This window comes from Lactuca sativa, chromosome 2 (genome assembly GCF_002870075.4).
Source record: "Lactuca sativa cultivar Salinas chromosome 2, Lsat_Salinas_v11, whole genome shotgun sequence".
In the NCBI taxonomy this organism is placed as follows: Eukaryota; Viridiplantae; Streptophyta; class Magnoliopsida; order Asterales; family Asteraceae; genus Lactuca; species Lactuca sativa.
This window is the reverse complement of record NC_056624.2, coordinates 166,820,101-166,838,861: the sequence shown is the minus strand read 5'-3', so window position 1 is coordinate 166,838,861 and position 18,761 is coordinate 166,820,101. Positions and strand designations below refer to the sequence as shown.

Sequence of the window (18,761 nt, the reverse complement as noted above, 5' to 3'; positions counted from 1 at the left end):
TGGTTTCAAGAATATAAGATGTTATCGTCTCACCAATCACTCGTGATACAATCCATGGAGTGATCCAAGTGAGCATGGGTTTAATCCAATGCTCAAATCATATTCATAAGCACTCACGAACATTGCAGTAAACCTTTGCTATGTCTAATACGCTCTAGACAATCTACAAACCAATTCATGACAGTCTTCATTCATACTTACTTCCAACGTATGACTAACTGTGGTCCGTTTGAATAATTCGAATGTTCTTAACCAATTAAATTATTCAGGAAGTCAAAACATGCAAACTGAAACACAAGAATAATACTAATCCCATATGGCCTCAACCCTTTGAGCATAAATAAAACACCTTTTATTTATCACCATATTGATTACTCATTATTTGTCGTTTCAGGTAATCAACTTCTTACTTGAATTATTACACTTGTCCCATGCTCTTAGCATGCACACAATGTTTACCTATGGTTCTTACTTTGTGAAATAGATCAAATTGAACACATTTCTAATCATTCTCATTTCACAACTCCTAATCCCTTTCCATAAGTAAAAGAATATCAAATTCTTTGCCACTTATAGAATATATTAGATTCTAACATTTTATGCAATGATCCTTTCGTAATGTCACTGCACCAAAGTTACAAAGACTATTGCCAATGATATTACAAAATCCTCTATCGGAGAATGTTACAATACAATTCCTTAGATATGATGTCTCTCACTCAAAGAACATTCCTTTGAACATCCTTTTGCATAAAAGTTTCTAATCTAGTCATAGGTTTTCAATATTCAATTCCCAATATAGAAACGTTTCCATATTTTCCATATGACAACTCATTCTTAATAGAATCTTATCTATTCATAATAATGTCGATATGGTCCATCCAATATCATACTTCCAACTACTCACAAGCGACCAATCCTTGGCGAACTTTGGATTGTCCTTTAATAGTTGTTTGATTATCTTAGTCAAAACCGATTCGTGTCCTTTTTCCCTCTAAATGCGCTAGACATTTGGAAAATTTTAGAATGGTCAAATATTATAGCATTTGCAATCGATCCTATACCCGAAGCGTATGGGACACGATGCATAATGTCTTACATAAAGATTTGATACTTCATCAATCTTCTGCCATAATATTTTATTTGCTATGTTCTCAAAATTCGAATTGTGAAGAGGAATGCCGTAATCATAATCGAAATTTTAAAAACACACTATGTACCTTTGACTAAATTTATTAACATTCCACAACCTAAGCCTTTAGATTTGAAATGAAGCATAATATTCTCTCCCTTAATTATAGCAAAACAACTATTTCATCCTTACAACTTTGCAAAGAACGACTCTTGTTTTCTATAATTAATATTGCCAACTTGCAATACTTTCCTTAATAATCATACAATCATAACATTTATGCTCCCATTATCATGATGATTATTATGAACATAATACTTATGCCCCCACTAGCTTTGACATGTATTCAGAAACAGCTTAACTTTTAGAAAAAACAATGCTTATTGAATTTCTTAAGTTCATGTTTCTAATACTTAGTGCTTTGATAATCTTTTATCAAGGCTTCTTGAACTTATACACCTTTTCCTTAGATAGTTCATATGTGTGTCTAAACAATTGCCAAACCTCACAATTCAAATTATGGAAAGGGATACCGTAACCATAATCGAATTCGAGAATGCAATTTTACAATCACTATCTTCTTAAAATCTTTCTTAGTGAAAATATTTCCTCACAATCATTTTCATGAAGGAGGAAATCTTATGACACTTAGATTTAAACGGTGTATTTGTTCCTATCCATGTAAATTTGTCAGAACCAAAGTTTACGACAAATTCAAACTCATATGGATCGAACTTTCTTAATCTCGATTTCTTGCCTTATGGTAGCACAGCTGCCCACCATGTCTTCCAAGTAGTTAAGCAGCTCACCCTTTCCTATCAATGTACCTTTCATTGATTAAGGTGCCTTGCCTTAATCAATGAATTTATATTGATAGGAAAGGCAAGTATCCTCAAGCAAAAACAGCAAGAAATCCCGATTTTCCCTCATTCTGACCAGATGACACGTCGAGTCAGGCATGGACTCGTCGAGTTAGCACGAACTCGGCGATTTCATCTGAAAAACTCGGCGAGTTCAGCCCCCCAGAAACACAAAAATCGAATTTTTTCAACATACAAAGCATCAATACAATAGAAACCAATCTAGGCTCTGATACCACTGATGGGTTTTGGCAATAAGAACATCCTATATGCTCATACAAACCCTAATGCTTGGATCTAGGTTTCTCTATTGTACATGCAAGTTATCCAAGACTATAAACCCTAGATCTAGCATATGATAATCAATATAACATATAATAAGGGTTTAGATCATACCTTGATTGTTATGTAGCAATAACAATCTCAATTCCTCCTTGTATTGACTTTAGAAAGCTTAGAGTCACAAATGTCACTCCTCTAATGGTTCACAAACACCAAGAGCAAGAGGATGAAGAGGAGAGAGGATGGAGGCTGCCCTAAAACGTGTGAAACCCTAGAAGGAGTCTTAGCCACGCTTTTAGGTCATAAGGGATCTATATATAGGAGGCTATTAGGGTTATCTTAACAAGGAAACCCTAATTTGGATGCTTAAGCCCTAAGCAACCCATGGATCCCTTTCCTTAAGGCCTTGGACGATTTCTTATGGGCTTCCCCATAGAATTCGTCCACTCCTTAACATAAGGCAATCCATGGCCCAAATTACAATTATCTTATAATTACAATTCCAGTCCCTTAAGTTTAATTAATCTCTTTTAGTCACAAAACTAATTACCAATTAATTATTGACTAATATTAATTAAACAATATGATTTCTCCTTTAATATATTATTCCCATAATATATTAATAAATCATATTTAATCCTATCTCTCCATAATTCATCCTATCAAGTTGCTTTGGTGAAGGCAACCCAAAAGGACCATGCACCATCGGGTCAAGTACATACCAAAATAGTTATGGACTTAGACACTAATCCAACAATCTATACACAAATCCCCGTTCTCCCTCCAAGAGACTCTGGTTATAACTACAGGCTACGATCGTACTCTTAATAGGTGCCAACCGACAAAAACTCGCTAGATCCTTAATCGAATTTTACGCGAAGAAAAAGGTATAAACTCATTCCAGGACCAATGATCCATGTAAGTGAACCACTAAGGCATCGCTAAACATGTAAACCATTTCAAGACCCAAATGGAATGAGATTATATAACATGGGCCCGAAATATATATGAAAGGACAACTAAGGCCCATTTCACATGTAAAGTATTTACAAGCCCAAATGGCACACAAATAGTATCCAAGGTCCGTCGCACATGTTAATGGGTCAATGAGGCCCAATAAACATATAAATTGTATACAGGACCTATCACACATAAAAATGGGTCACTAAGGCCCAATAACCTAGAGAATGATCAAATTAAATCCTTTTGTTGGTTTATCATTGGTTTTAGTTCAAGTATTCACTAAAATAACATAAAAAGAAGAACGCATATAAAACCCATTCCCAGGCCCAATAAACATGTAAGTGAACCACTAAGGCCCACTATACGTGTCTATTATTTCCAGGCTGAAAAGGAATGTGAATGTCTATCCTAAGCCCAGTGTACATGTAAAAGGACACTAAGTTCCACTAAACATGTATATTATTTCCAGGCCCAATAAGGATATGAATACCTATCCCGAGCCAATATACATGTAAAAGGACACTAAGGCCCACTAAACATGTATATTATTTCCAGGCCCAATAAGGATATGAATATCGTTTTTAACCCGTTTGTTATTGTTTTGTTTATTTTAGCTTGATTATTTACAAAATTGATATAAAAAGCCCACTTTTGTAAAAATGACGTTCTTGGCCCAATAAGCCAAAAATTTAGGATTAAGGCCCAATTTTTGTAAGAATAACACTTTAGTCTCCATTTTGTTCAAAACTTGTTTTGATAACTATTTTGTAGTAAAAATAACATTTTAAACCCCCTTTTTGTCAAAAATAGCATTCTTGGCTTGATTTTTGTGAAATACACATTTTCTGGTTTTGGAGCTTTTCCGACCTAGTTGTTTGAAAATTTGTAAAAAAATCATCGTAAGTCAAAATTTGGATCCGTAAACTCTAAAAGTTTAGAAATTTTGTCTACTTTGTTCACAAATTTTCTCATAATTTTTAATGGCTTCTAGCAAGTGTGAAATTGCTCATCTTCACAGGTTGGTCCGAAATTATTTCAAATATGATAGGCAGTTTTGTAAAATTCGCCAAAAATTGTATAAAAAAATCGTATGAAAATGTGCGAGTAGTCATTTTAAAGGTATAAACCTGAACTTTATCCATGTAAAACAGTTTTGAAAAATACTACCATTTGGATGGTCAAAACAGTCCAAGATTGGACCAAAACTTTTCTGTCAAGAGCTGTTTTATGAGTTTAGTTTATAAACCTTTGAACACAACACTTATTTTTGCTATATAAAGTATACAAATCCCAGATCTACATGTTTACATGTAATACTTGTGATAAAACATACTTTTCTCAAGATTCATATGAAGATCCTAGTGATAAACTTCAAGTTTCTTAACATATTTTTAGATTAGTGAAGTAATCAACACATAATCACCAAATGTTTCAAGAAAACACACATAATCATGCATATACACATAGATCTACACAAATAAACTTGTATTCTACCCCAAAAACAAGTAAAAACCAAAAACAAGGGGGTATAAACTCACCTTGCTTTGTTGTTCTTGGTTTGAAGAAGTAATGGAAGAAGATGATGTGATTCTTGGCCCTAGCAAGCTTCTTGAGAGGTTTTTGAGCTTAGATGGGTTCCAAGATGCAAGATCACGAAATTTCATGAGTTAAGAGGAGATTTTTGAAGTAATCAAGAGACTAGACCATGGATCTAAGCAAAAACTTACCAATGATGATGATTTTGGTGAAGAATCCTCTTGAAAACACCCTAGATCTTCGAAATTTTGGATGGAAGGAAAGGATGTTGTTGAGAGTGTATGAGAGTGTTTAAAAGAAAAATGAGGATGGTGGGATGAGTGTTTGGCCGTGAATAGAGAGGATAAGAGAATAGAGATATTTGAAAAGTTTGCATAGTGGGTATTTGGCATGGATGACCACCATGCAATATTGAGGTGGCACATCCAAAAGTCAACCCCTATTTCATTTTGTTTTCCTTTTTTTTTTGTTAAATGGTGTTGGGCCGAAATTTTGGGCCAAGAAGATAGGAATTGGAATTGCTTGAGCCCATTAAACTTTAGTTAGGATTTTTGGAGCCTAATCATAACATCTTTCGGCCCATTGGGCCTTTAGGGTATCTCACGGCCCAATAGTATAAAAGAATGGGTTTTAAAGTCCATTAAGGTTAATTGGAGTTATTATGGCCCAATAAGGCCCATTAGAAATAAGATGGATCATTTTAGGCCTAAGGTAGTCAAGTTGAAAGTTTATTGGTCCATTAGGTCCAATAAGAGAATTCTAGTTCATAAGGAACTTGAACCGGAATTTCTAAGATTTCCAACCCCTAGTTGAACATATGAGATGTATTTGAACGAGATTAGAATATATTATTCACGTAGAGTACAAGTTATTACACTAGGTGAATAATTACCTGAGAGTAGAATTTCCTAGCAAAAATGCTAGTTGTGACATGGAAGCAACAGAAAAAGGCTCATTAAACCCCATACCTTCAGCATGCATGTCATGTAGGAGGACTTGTAGTTCTTGGACTTGGGACATAACAGTTTTGCCATCCACCATTTTATAGTCAAGAATCGGGCAACCACAAATTTCTGTCCCAACATCTTCAGTTTTATATTTTTTGTCCAATGAGTCCCATAGTTCTTTGGCTGTCTTTGTTACACAATACACATTATAAAGTGAATCAACAAGGCCATTAAGAACATAATTCTTACACAAGAAATCAGAATGTTTCCAAGCATCATAGCAGTTAAAGCTTGCACATCTCCTTCTCCTTCGGGCATTCGAGGAGCCTCTTTAGTTAAGAATCTAGCAAGATTCAATGTGGTAAGATAGAAGAGTATCTTTTGTTGCCACCTTTTAAAGTTTAGTCCAGAGAACTTCTAAGGTTTCTCAGCATGATTGACCGGCATGGTCATCATTGGAGTTCCTTGAGCATTAGGAGTACCATTAGGCTTTGGTGGTTGGGAACCTTCACCAGTAGTCATGCTACAAAAGGAAGCAAATGTAAAACTCTTAAAGATTAAAATTAATTAACAACTAAACTGTTAAATATTGTCTATTTCCAGAAAACATGTTCTGAAAAGCTGTGAAACAAAAGAAAGAATCTGTAAACTATTTTAGAAAACAGTTTCTGAAAACAGTAACAGATTATGGGTGCAATAAACTTAAACAATTAAATACATGTAAACAGAAAAGACGGAAAAAAACATAGAAAATGTCTTAGAAAACGATTTCTGAAAAGAGATTCTGTAAGTGTGAGGAAGAAAAAAAATCGTTTTTATTAGCACTGTAAAATGAAACAGAAACATTTTTTTCCAAGTTCGTTTCGTACAAACGATTTGTTTTAAGACTATTAGGAAAATATAACCCAAAATTTTACGAAAGAACAAAACCATAAAATTCTTGACTGAGGCCTGTGTTTAACACAGTTTTCTTAAAACAAATTCGCCTTATATGAGTGTTTGTTTCCCAGGATACAACAGTAGAAAGCAATTCTTCTAGATTGTCTGAACCCTCACTTGGCTCGGATTATACCTTGGTTGCAGCAAGAGAGAAAAGATGAAGTAGAAGCGTAGGCGTTGTATATATACTACCCAATGTAACCGATGTGATTAAAACGAAATCGTAACTATCACAATTAAATACCAAAACGAAAAAAGATCCTTGAACTTTTCAGATGTACAGGTGGTGCATTGGTGCACGAAGGCAATTTGGCTCGCATTTGCACCCTTGTGTGTGCACGCAAGATAGAGCTTTGGTTCTAATAAGTCTTATTAAGGTAGTTAGTCTTTGTAATTATAAACCAATTTCCTTTTGATTCTCCCACCAGTGCGGGATGAGCTTTAAAACCCACTTAACTCCTTTATTTTCTCTCCCCATTGTCCTACTTTGACAAGTAATTTCTCATTCATTTTTAATCCATTTTGGACGTGTGATATATTAAAACGAAGATATTTAATATATCACGGAGGAGAACAAGAATATATAATCAATTATTCGTTTTGATTATATTTAGATCCCAAAATTTATGCTAAGCAAATAATAAATCCAATATACTAAACTCCATATCTCGGCCGACGTTCCTTTACACATGTCTATCTCCCTATGTAAGTTTAAATGGAACCTTCCGTTAAGGCTAACGTGGAACGTGATTATACGATATCTCCCTATGTGAATTTAAATAGAACAATCCATTAAGGTGGCACGTAATTAATTATAGGATATCGCACGTGTACGGCTGGCTCCATGCCATGCATCCAAGGTGACCCCAGTGACCGGTTTAGGCACCTCACCTGCTCCAAAAGCGTACGATTAAAAGACACTGAGATTAAACACCTAATTTATTAGATACAGTTTGAAAAGAAATACAAAAATCAATAGAGACACCTGTCTATTTGTCTATTTTCATATGTGATTATCATAAGTAATTAAAAAAAAAAAAAAAAAAAAAAAAAAAAAAAAAAAGAAAAGAAGAAGAAGAAGCTATCCCATACGGTATGATCTGGTGCGTTTGGAATAATAGAAACAACAAGGAATTTAATAAATATTTTCTATCTCGGCGAAATTAATGGTGGATAATAAAATCCCTTTGGTTTTTTGGTATGCTAAAGTACTAAACATTTGGGTAAATCCGGTAATTATATCCGACTAAGGGGTCGTTTGATAGTTGTTGACTGAGTTAATCCTGACTGAGTTAGTCCTGACTCGGTTAGAACTTCTGATTGGGTCCACATCTGATTGAAACCATGTTGTTTGATAATATATTTGACTGACTGTGATGAAAGATGAAAATTAGCCATATTACCCCTTGATGGAAAACTTCATATAGAGCCAAAAATAACAATGAATTTTATTATAGATTCTAGAAAAGACAATGAACTTTGATGCCTTAATAAAACAGTGTTATAATTAGATACATTATTCAATGCACAATGTCTGTCTTAATAAGAAAATAGAAAATAGAACACAAAATGTTCCCATAAGAAAAAAGCAATCAAGTAAACAATTTGTTAACCTCATGCCCATACATCATTTATAATAAATAAATAAATAAAGCCAAAAGAGCCAAAAATCACAATACAAAAACACCATAAAAGAGTGAAAACACCATAAAAGAGTGAGACATAAAATATGACATACAATGATCCGCTTATATAAACAAATCATAAATTAACAACAATAAAAATTTGAACTCATGAGTATATTGATGTTCCATGCCACCTGATACTACTTTCGCTGCTTTCTGTGTCCATCTTGACTCCAATCCAATATAATTCCCTTTGTTATGCAAAGAAAGTAGCATTGGCTTGACTTTAAAATTAACTATCTTTTATAAGAACTAGCACTGGAAAAGATGTAAACAGTAAACATTGATGATTAGATTTGGAGAGATTGCTAGAAAATGGGGAAAAACATAAGCTAATTAAAACCGTTCCAAACAACAAAAATAAAACACCACTAAAACGTTGAGGGAGGGGTATTGATAAACTCTGAAGCACGAAGATACAACTCACCCCTCACAACATTTTGGGCCTTCTTGACATAATCACATGAATACAATCAAGTGCTCAAAACAAAGGGGAAAAGAAAAAAAAAGTTTAGAATAACATATTATAGCGTCGAACGAGAACTACAAGTAGAAACTTACAACTGTATGCTTGCAAAAAAAATCCATATTAATCTTGTATTTGAAATCGAAGGTTCGACTTTTATACTATTTCATGGACTCACAAGTTCTAATAATTTTTTTATGAATATGATGGAACTATAATCGAACAAAAAGATGAAAAATATGTGAAATCAAGATTCTTACCGGTTAATCGAAATCAAAGAAGCCGTTTAGGATATTGTAATCGGCAAACATGCTTGTTGCGGCAGTGATGGTGGATCGTCAGACATCAGTGAAGGTTGAGGAGCACAGTGTGGCCTGACCGGAGGAAGGAGCCACATGGGTGAATTCTCGTTTATCGTTTCAGGAAGAAGACTAGCGAGAAAGCGATGGCGAGGGCACAAATGGGATTATTGTATCTCTGTTTCAGTCGGCCACATTTTTTAAGCGGACCGAGTCAGGACTTGGGTCGGCTATTGTTGACTGAGTCGGTCACTTTTGGGATTTATCAAACAGGCTGACTCGGACCGAGTCAGCAAAAATTGTTGATCGGACCCGGTCAACTCACTATCAAACGGACCCTAACTGGTGTTGTTCCCATTCCTGTGTTTGTAATGTTCTGTTGTTTTTCTTTCCCAGCTTTGTGACTTGCTCGTTGCATGCGGTCTATTAAAATTCGTTGTTCCAAAGAAAGCTAAATTCATCGGATAGACGTTTCCACAACCTAAACTATCAACATATATGAGCTAATATAAATGCATCGTATAAATTCAAATTTATAATGATTGATATCATATAACTCCCAGCAACTATATATATTACCCTTTTAAGTCATTATCCCTTAAACTTCTATAGTAGTATTTTATTATCACAGCTGGTCTTTTAAATTTGAAGACTTTATAAAAAAAAAGTAAAACTAGGCTCCAAAATGCAACCGTTTATACAAGAAATTCATTGATAAATCGATAATTATAAAAAAGGTAATTAAAACAAAAAATTATCAATGTTAGTAACCCGTCACTAATCTATCATAATCTCCAACTACTGGACGTAAAAAATAGCAGGCTCCCAAACGATACATGCTATATGAGGTTGCGCATCCCCAACATGCCCGATGTCATCCCCTAGGCCCCCGAACGACACGCACCATGTGAGGTCGCACACTCGCACATGTCCAATCGGCCCTAAACATTACGAGTAAATGGAAAGGCTAACTATATATATAAGAAAAAATTACAAAAATGGTTTCTGTGGTATGCATTTTTTTTTGAGGTTTAGTCCAAACCTCAGCTATTTTGGGTTCATGATCCTTTTGAGTTAGTTTCATTGCGGATTTGGTCACTCGGTAAACTAAAATGACTTTAATACCCTTGAGTATTTATTTTCTATTTTTAAATTCATTTTTTATAAGTTTAATAATTATTTATTCATTTTAATAATTAAAAATGAGAGGACCTACATCCTCTCTCTCTCTCTCATTTTAATACCCAGAAGATACATCTTCTTCTTTAAAACCCACCATCAACTACTCACCATCATTCCTCCTTCCAGCCACCATAAATCAGCGCCCACCTTCATCATTATCATAGTCGATACCATTCAAAAATCCATATTCTGATCATCTTTTTGACAAAATTGAAACCCTATCACCATCAGATAAGTTGTGGTGCATTCATCAATGGTGTCGTTTCCTTTTTCCTACAGGAGTAAACTAGATAAGTTGTGTTTCTCCATCTTTCATTCTCGACAAAATCGACATCTAAGAAACGAGCTGAGAAGGTATAAAACCGAATCAAGCCCTAAATCTCTTCAATAAACCCCAAAACTGAATGTTGGCAAAGTTTTCCATAGCATAAGGCGACGATGGTGGCTGGTGGGGTCGGTTTGCCCGAGGAGATGGGTTACGGTGGTCAATTGTATGGGGAGAGGAGTGAGGCAGGGAGATGAATCGGGGTAGGGGCGGGGCTGACGATTTCAAGATTCTTTTGTGGATTGATTTCTAATTTGATCAATTGCTTATTTTGTCACTGATTTTGTGTACCCATCATCTCCCATGTCCATCCATAGGTTTAGGGGGTGTTTGGATAAATAGTTTTTAGCTTATTAGCTTATTGCTTATTTGCTTATTGCGGTGGGAATAAACACTTTTTTAAAATGTGTTTGGATTAGCTTATTGCAGTGTGAATAAGCAATAAGCAATAAGCATTTTAAGTGTTTGACAAACAAAACAACTTATATGAGTAAAATGACCAATAAGCATTCCCCCATTCCTTATTAAAATCAGCTTATTTAGCTTATTCCTACCGCAATAAGCTGATTTTTAAAGACTCTTATCCAAACACTTAAATTTGTTTATTGCGGTGGGATTATGCAATAATGAATAAGCAGCCTATTTTTTCTCTATCCAAACACCCCCTTAATCTTCTCCCTCTTTGTTATCATCCATGAAAACATTCTCATTGATTGCTAGATGTATTGATGTGGGTTCATATATGATTTGTTGGTGTGGATTTAGACATGATTTTATCTTCTAATTTGGTCAATAGCAGAATGTGTTGGTTTGGGTTCATATATGAATTGTTTTTCCCTAAATCACGAAATCAGTGTATGTATGTGTTGAAAAAGGCTCAGTCGTGATTTTGTCTTCTCTATCGCAATTACTCAAGGTCGTGGTAGTTTTTGAGTGAACTGAGAATAAGGATTTTTTTTAATTAAATCAATGGTCTACTGGTGTCGGTTTATATGTTCATCATAAATATGTGTGTTGAAGCATGTTCATTAGTGAGTGTGTATGCAGGAGAGAGAGAAAGAGAGAGAGAGAGAGAGAGAGAGAGAGAGAGAGACCCTCTTATTTTTTAATGTTAAAATAAATAAATAAGTTTTTGATTTAAAAATGGAAAATAAATACCCTAAGGGTATTACAGCCATTTCAATATGTAGAGGGATTAAAAACACAATTAAACTAGCTCAAAATGACAACGTAACCAAAAAAATCAATATTTGGACCAAACATTAGAAAAACTGCATACCACGTGTACCGTTTTTGCATTTGTCTATATATAATTGACTAGGTATGAGACTCATATATTACAGGGGTTTATTTTAAAAAAATTAAATATAAAATTTTAACAATTTGAAAATTTTGAATTTATGTAAAAATGAGAAAAAATTTTGAATTATTAAAATTAATGAGGCAATACATTACATATATAAATCATTTCTAATTAATATCTTACATATATATTACCTTACATATTAAATGTGGAATTTTAATTTAATAAAATAAAAAATACAATAAAATGACAAGTGGAAAATAGAAAATCTAAATATTATAGAAAATATCATGTGTCTAAATGAAAGAGAAGAGGACATGTGGCAAAAAACTTTCATTTATTAGAATTTATTAGAGTAGATATCTCATAATCTATGTCTAAAGAAATAAAAATTTGATAGTTTACTTATCGAAAAACTTCGATTTTGTGATTAACCATCAATCATTAAAAATATAAACCATAATCCAAGCTTCCCTGATACTTACTTAACTAACTTGATTAAATAAAAGTGGTTCCGTTAAAAGAAAAATAATAAATAGTTATTTATCAAATATATTATATATTAATTTATTAATAAATAAAAAATATATTATATTTTGAGTTTTAGTCAATCATATGTATCTTCGTGGTCGGCCCTTCCATGCATCGTCAATCCTCCACGTACACCATAATTTACTAACCAATCTATTCGACTATTCTCTATATAAAGCCACTTAAATCCATCTCCATTCCCATCATCTTTCCCACAATAATCAACTGTTTGCTTGAACGTTTTGAATCATCACTTGTACTTTCTAACAATCTTTTTCACCGGACGAAATGGCACAATACGGAGGAGAACAGTACGCCCATAAGGAGGGTCACCACACCGACGAGCATGCCCACAACCCACTGCAGTCGACAGGCGCCGTTGGTCATGACACTATCGACGCTACAAAAATCAACAGCATCGGAACGGGAGCTGCTCATGGTCACGCCCATGAACAAGTGAAACATAATGATGCCGGTGCCGGAGGTGTCCTCCACCGTTCTGGCAGTGGCAGTTCCAGCTCTGTAAGTGAAATATATATGTTATCATTAATCTTCTAATTGACTTTAAAGATTAGTAACGAACGTTGGGTTTGATTGTGCAGTCGGAGGATGATGGTGAGGGAGGACGAAGGAAGAAGAAAGGTGTGGTTGAGAAGATCAAGGAGAAGCTTCCTGGTGGAGATGAGCAGAAGACTTCTTCAGCCACTACCACTGTTGGCACCGGCGTCGGCGTTGGATATCAGGGAGAGGAAGGGCATGAGAAGAAGGGGCTGATGGACAAAATAAAGGAGAAGTTACCAGGGAGTCACCAGTAATTGTTATAAAATGTATGATGCATGTATGTTTGTATGTCTGTATGTAAGTATGTATGTCGTACACATGATAGTGTATACAATAATCTGCCTTATGGGTGGACGGTGGGTGATTGAGTTATTCACAAGGCGATGCTTGGGATATGTTTTTGTATGTTTGGTTTCTGATTCGTGTTATACGATGAAGTGAAGTTCCTTTTTATTTTATTTTATTTTTTAAACTTTTTATTGAATGGTGTTTAAGCCTTTAAGGAATTGGTGAGAATTGACATGGGTGTCTTTAGATAATAAAATCGGTTAAGAAGATAAAAAAATAAAAAAAAATAAAAAGTTTTTTAGATAATGAAGATGAGTGAGGTGTTTTTTTTTTTTTTTTAAGAAGTATGATCCTTTTTCTACATCTAGATAATAAATGTGGACTAAAAGTCTATAACCTTCAAATGTTTTCTATAATAATCTAAAATAAATATATGTTGTTTTTAATATTTATTGACCATATAAATTAATGATATTGTACATTAACCGTATCGATTTCTTGATGATAGTAAAGACGATGACGATACTGGAGGTGGTAGATGTGGTGGTGGCGGAGATCGAAGGTTACGGTGGTGGTGGTGGAATCATAGTTGGTAGAAAAAATCATAAATTATTTATTTATCTTATGTAAAAGCAAAGGTTATACAGAACTTTTTATCTTTCAACTTCAAAAAAGCAAATACTTCAATATTTTTGGTAAAATGCATTTCCATCTTCGGACATTTGAAATCATGAATACATTTACTAAGATAAAAACTCTCTCTCTCTCTCTCTCTCTCTCTCTCTCTCTCTCTCTCTCTCTCTCTCTCTCTCTCTCTCTATATATATATATATATATATATATATATATATATATATATATATATATATATATATATATATATAAGGATAGGTTAAAGTGTTTTTTATATTTATTGTGTGTTAGAGTGCATCAATACGAATTTAGTAAAATTTAATTAAATAAAGATAGATATTAAATGATTTCCATAATTGTTTGTATATTAAATTATATGAATAATTATAATTTTGTTTTTATAGAAACTAATTAAATTTGTCATTAATGTCAGCAATAACATTCTTTCAGAATGAATTCATATCTAGGTTTTTATGTCAGCAATAACATTTTTTCAAAACTCACTCACTTAAAATACAATAAAGTTGTATGGAATATAAAGAATGAGGGTGTATTTTAATAGAATATACTCTCGTTCTGCTAGAATACACTCTTATTATATTATATATGAATTCATTCTGAAAAAGTATTATTATTGACATTGATGACGAATTTAATTAGTTTCCATAAAAAAACAATTATAAGTATGGATATCATTTAATATACATTTAATGTTTACTAAATTCTTATTGGTGTATTTTAGCACACAATAGATATGAGAAACATTTGAACATATATATATATATATATATATATATATATATATATATATATATATATCATACATACTTATAAAGCTAGCATTTTTTTCAATCTCATGCATTTGAAACCCCCTTTTTTAACTTCATTTGACCACATTCATTTGAAACTCCCATGATTTTTCAATTTCTTTACAATAATATTATAAATAAGTTAAATAATGTTCTATAAACAAGAAAGGATGTTTTATTACAATGTCTTCATCCCACATCGATGGTGAGAGTAAACAAGAGAATGTTTCCTCTTCTATAAATTGGAAAGGTTGTGAAATGTTTCAAAGGGACCAAACCATGAGAACTTCCTCATGCCTACCTTTGTAGGATTTTGAAGGTATTATTTGGTGAGATTGTCTATATTGGCAAGTGTCCAATTAACTTTTAGAATTCCAAAAATGGTTTTGAACCGAATTTTTTCAGGTTTAAACCGTGTTTCAATTAGAAAAAATTTTATGTAGTTGGGTATATTGAGTTGAACCGGAGCTGGATCAATTTGGACCGATAAATGAATCATTTTCCTTTCACAACAAACATTTGAAACTCCCATGATTTTTCAAATTATTTATAATAATATTATAAATAAGTTACATAATTTTATATAAATATAAAAAAACATCCACCTAAACCTAAAATTATAACTGTTTGAAAAATCACTTTGATTCAAAAGCACGAAATATATACAAACCGGGTTTCACTAGAAAAAAAAATATGTAGTTTGGTATATTTAGATGAATCGGTTCGAGTTTGATCTATTTGGACCATAAAAGAAGCATTTTCCTTTCACTACATACATTTAAAACTCCCATGATTTTTCAAATTGTTTTCAATGATATTTTTAAAAAGTTACATAATGTTATATAAATATAAAAAAAACATCTACTTAAAAATAAAATTATAATTGTTTGAAAATTCGATTTGATCAAAAGCACGCAATATATACGCAGATTATATTTTATAAATGAATTCTTTTTATAATGAACTTTTGAATCTTGAAAATACATATAAACAAGCTTTCTATATTAAGTACCTAACTGAATTTATGATTTTAGAATTAAACAAAAAGTTATTTAATAAGAACTTACTTTTTTGGATAGTAACTTACGAGATTATAGAAAAATATAACTATTGAACAATAAAGAAAGGGTAAACAAAAGAAATGGTGTTTTACTAAATAAGTTGAATAATGTTTTATTAACAAAAAAACGTGTTTTATTACAAAGTTTTCATCCGACATCAATGGTGAGAGTAAACAAGAGAACATTCCCTCTTCTATAAATAGGAAAGGTTGTGAATTGTTTCAAATGGACCAAACCATGAGAACTTCCTTATGCCTACCTTTTTAGAATGTTGAGGGTATTCTTTGGTGAGATTGTGTTTATTGGCAACTGTCCATTTAAGTTTTAGAATCCCGAAAATGGTTTTAAACAAGATTTTTTTAGGTTCAAACAGAGTTTCAGTTGAAAACCCGTTATGTAGTTTGGTATATTGAGTTGAATCGGTCTGAGTTTGATCAATTTGGACCGATAAATGAAGCATTTTCCTTTCAGCACATACATTTGAAACTCCCATGATTTTTCAAATTGTTTCTAAGAATATTATAAATAAGTTACCTAAACATAAAATTATAATTGTTTGAAAAATAAATTTGATTCAAAAACAAAAAATATATAAAAATCGGGTTTCAATAGAAAAAACGTTATGTAGTTTGGTATATTAAGCTGAATCGGTCCGAGTTTGATCAATTTGGACCGATAAATGAAGTAGTTTCATTTCGCTACATACATTTGAAACTCCCATGATTATTCAAATTGTTTATAATAATATTATAAGTTACATAATGTTATATAAATATTAAAAAAATCTACCTAAACATAAAATTATAATTGTTTGAAAAATCACTTTGATTCAAAAGCACGAAATATATACTCGATTATATTTTATAAATGAATTCATTTTATAAAGACATTTTGAATCATGAAAATACATATACACAAAACCTAACTAGATTTATGATTTTAGGATTTAACAAAAAGTTATTCAATAAAGACTTGATTTTTTATAGCAACTTACGAGATTACTGAAAAATAGAACTATTGAACAATAAATTTTCTGGATAACGTTTTATTCTTATTATTTAATATTTTATTTAACAAAATGAAATTATTGGCAAATAAAGAAATGAGTTTAATTAAAATGTCTTCATCCCACATTGATCGTGAGAGTAAACAAGAAAATGTATTCTCCTCTATAAATAGGAAAGATTGTAAAATATTTTAAAGGGATTAAGCCATGAGATGTTCCTTGCATCTAATTTTGTAGAACGTTGAGTGTATTTTTTGGTGAGATTGTCTTCGTCGACAAGTGACCAATTAAATTTCAAAATTTCGAAAATGATTTTGGATCGTATCTTTTAGATTTTGATCGAGTTTAATAAGGATCCAAGTGTTTTCTGGCTGAGTTAGGCAAACTCGCTTCCATTGGAGGCCGAGTTTAAGTAACGTGCCAAGTATTTTGTTGTGTTAGCCAAGTTTTACAACTTTGTATGTAATACAATTTAAAGTTTTAAACTTATAAAAGACGTCACTATTATCATATGTTCTACATAATTATGGTAATATTTATGATACAAAACATTTTTTTTACTATTTAAGATAAAAAAAAAAAGTTGTCTCTATTATCATATGTTGTGCACAATGATAAAATTTAAGATAGATAAAAAGATGTCTTTGTTATCTTATTTTCTACATAATGATAATATTTAATATAAACGTTTTAATTTAATATGAAATTATTATTTAATAGATAACAATAACAATTTATTTACTTTTAAAAATTAATTTTTTTTTCTATTTTAATCATATAACTTTGTATATGCAAAACAACTTCAAGTTCAAACCTTATCTCTTATAATATAGTTCAACATAATAACAATACTAAAAATCATTTTTTATATTTTTTATGAAATTATTATTTAATTGTTAATAATAATGATGATTTAGTTATTTTTAATATAAAATATTTTTTTATATCTCACGCAACGCGCAAACATTCGCCTAGTATATATATATATATATATATATATATATATATATATATATATATATATATATATATATATATATATATATATATATATATAGTCCAGTAAAAAGAAGATTTTTATAGGAAGGTAAAAAGTTTTTAATCTGTATATTTTTTTGGTGAATCAACAAAATGAACAAAAAAATAACATGATTCATAAAAAATATTTCCAAAAAATTGTCTAGATGATTCATTTTTACAATAATTTTGTTGTTTTTCTCTAAAATTATATGTAAAGTGATTTTTTGCCCGGTTTACTAAAAAAAAATAAGGTGTTTTTTTTCGAAAAATAATCTTGTGAATCATGTTACTTTTGATTTATCAATTAATTCATTTTGTTAGTTCGCTAAAAAAAATATGCACATGAAAAGCTTCTTACCTTCTTTTAAAAAAATAACTTCTTATTTGATCTAGATTCTCTCTCTCTCTCTCTCTCTATATATATATATATATATATATATATATATATATATATATATATATATATAACAACTCAATTCCAATTTCAATAAACCCAACACCAGCGAGAAGCTAGTGAAACAAAACAGCCAAAACAATTGTTACAACAAATGGTCCTTATCCAAGTTCCTACCAAGTTTGCTTCTAACATTGAACCAAATAAAGGAGGTGTAAATAACCTCAGAAGAATGGATTGGAATGATTTTAACCATACTCCTAAAACATATATCATTCCTATAACACAAAAGAACTCAGAGAAAAGCTCGGATGACTGCATCAAATTTATAAGAGTCCAATTTTGACCAACTTGGGTCCACACCACGATTAAGCAGGCCATCAATTCCAACACACTGTTGGAGATATGGGAGTTTTGACCACCGTCTTTTCAAGGTAACCAACAATTCCTTAGCCGTTGATCATTGGAAAAATAGATGGGGGATCGATTCATGATCACAGCTTCATGTTGGGCACAAATCGGAGTTTATTAGGACACCT

The 18,761-nt window shown here is 31.9% G+C and overlaps 1 protein-coding gene across 1 annotated transcript; it reads left to right on the top strand.

Moving 5' to 3' along the window:
* Window positions 1-12,647: 12,647 nt before the first annotated feature.
* LOC111913327 (dehydrin Rab18) lies at window positions 12,648-13,469 on the top strand. Its single transcript, XM_023909045.3, has 2 exons — window positions 12,648-12,972; window positions 13,053-13,469. The coding sequence occupies exons 1-2, from the start codon at window positions 12,739-12,741 to the stop codon at window positions 13,263-13,265; spliced, it is 447 nt and encodes a 148-aa protein (XP_023764813.1). The 5' UTR covers window positions 12,648-12,738; the 3' UTR covers window positions 13,266-13,469.
* The last annotated feature ends 5,292 nt before the right edge of the window (window positions 13,470-18,761 follow it).

Coding starts and splice junctions, on each gene's coding strand:
- LOC111913327 (XM_023909045.3), top strand. CDS start 12,739: ATGGCACAATACGGAGGAGAACAGTACGCCCATAAGGAGGGTCACCAC. Junction 12,973..13,052: donor GCAGTGGCAGTTCCAGCTCT/GTAAGTGAAATA, acceptor TTGATTGTGCAG/TCGGAGGATGATGGTGAGGG.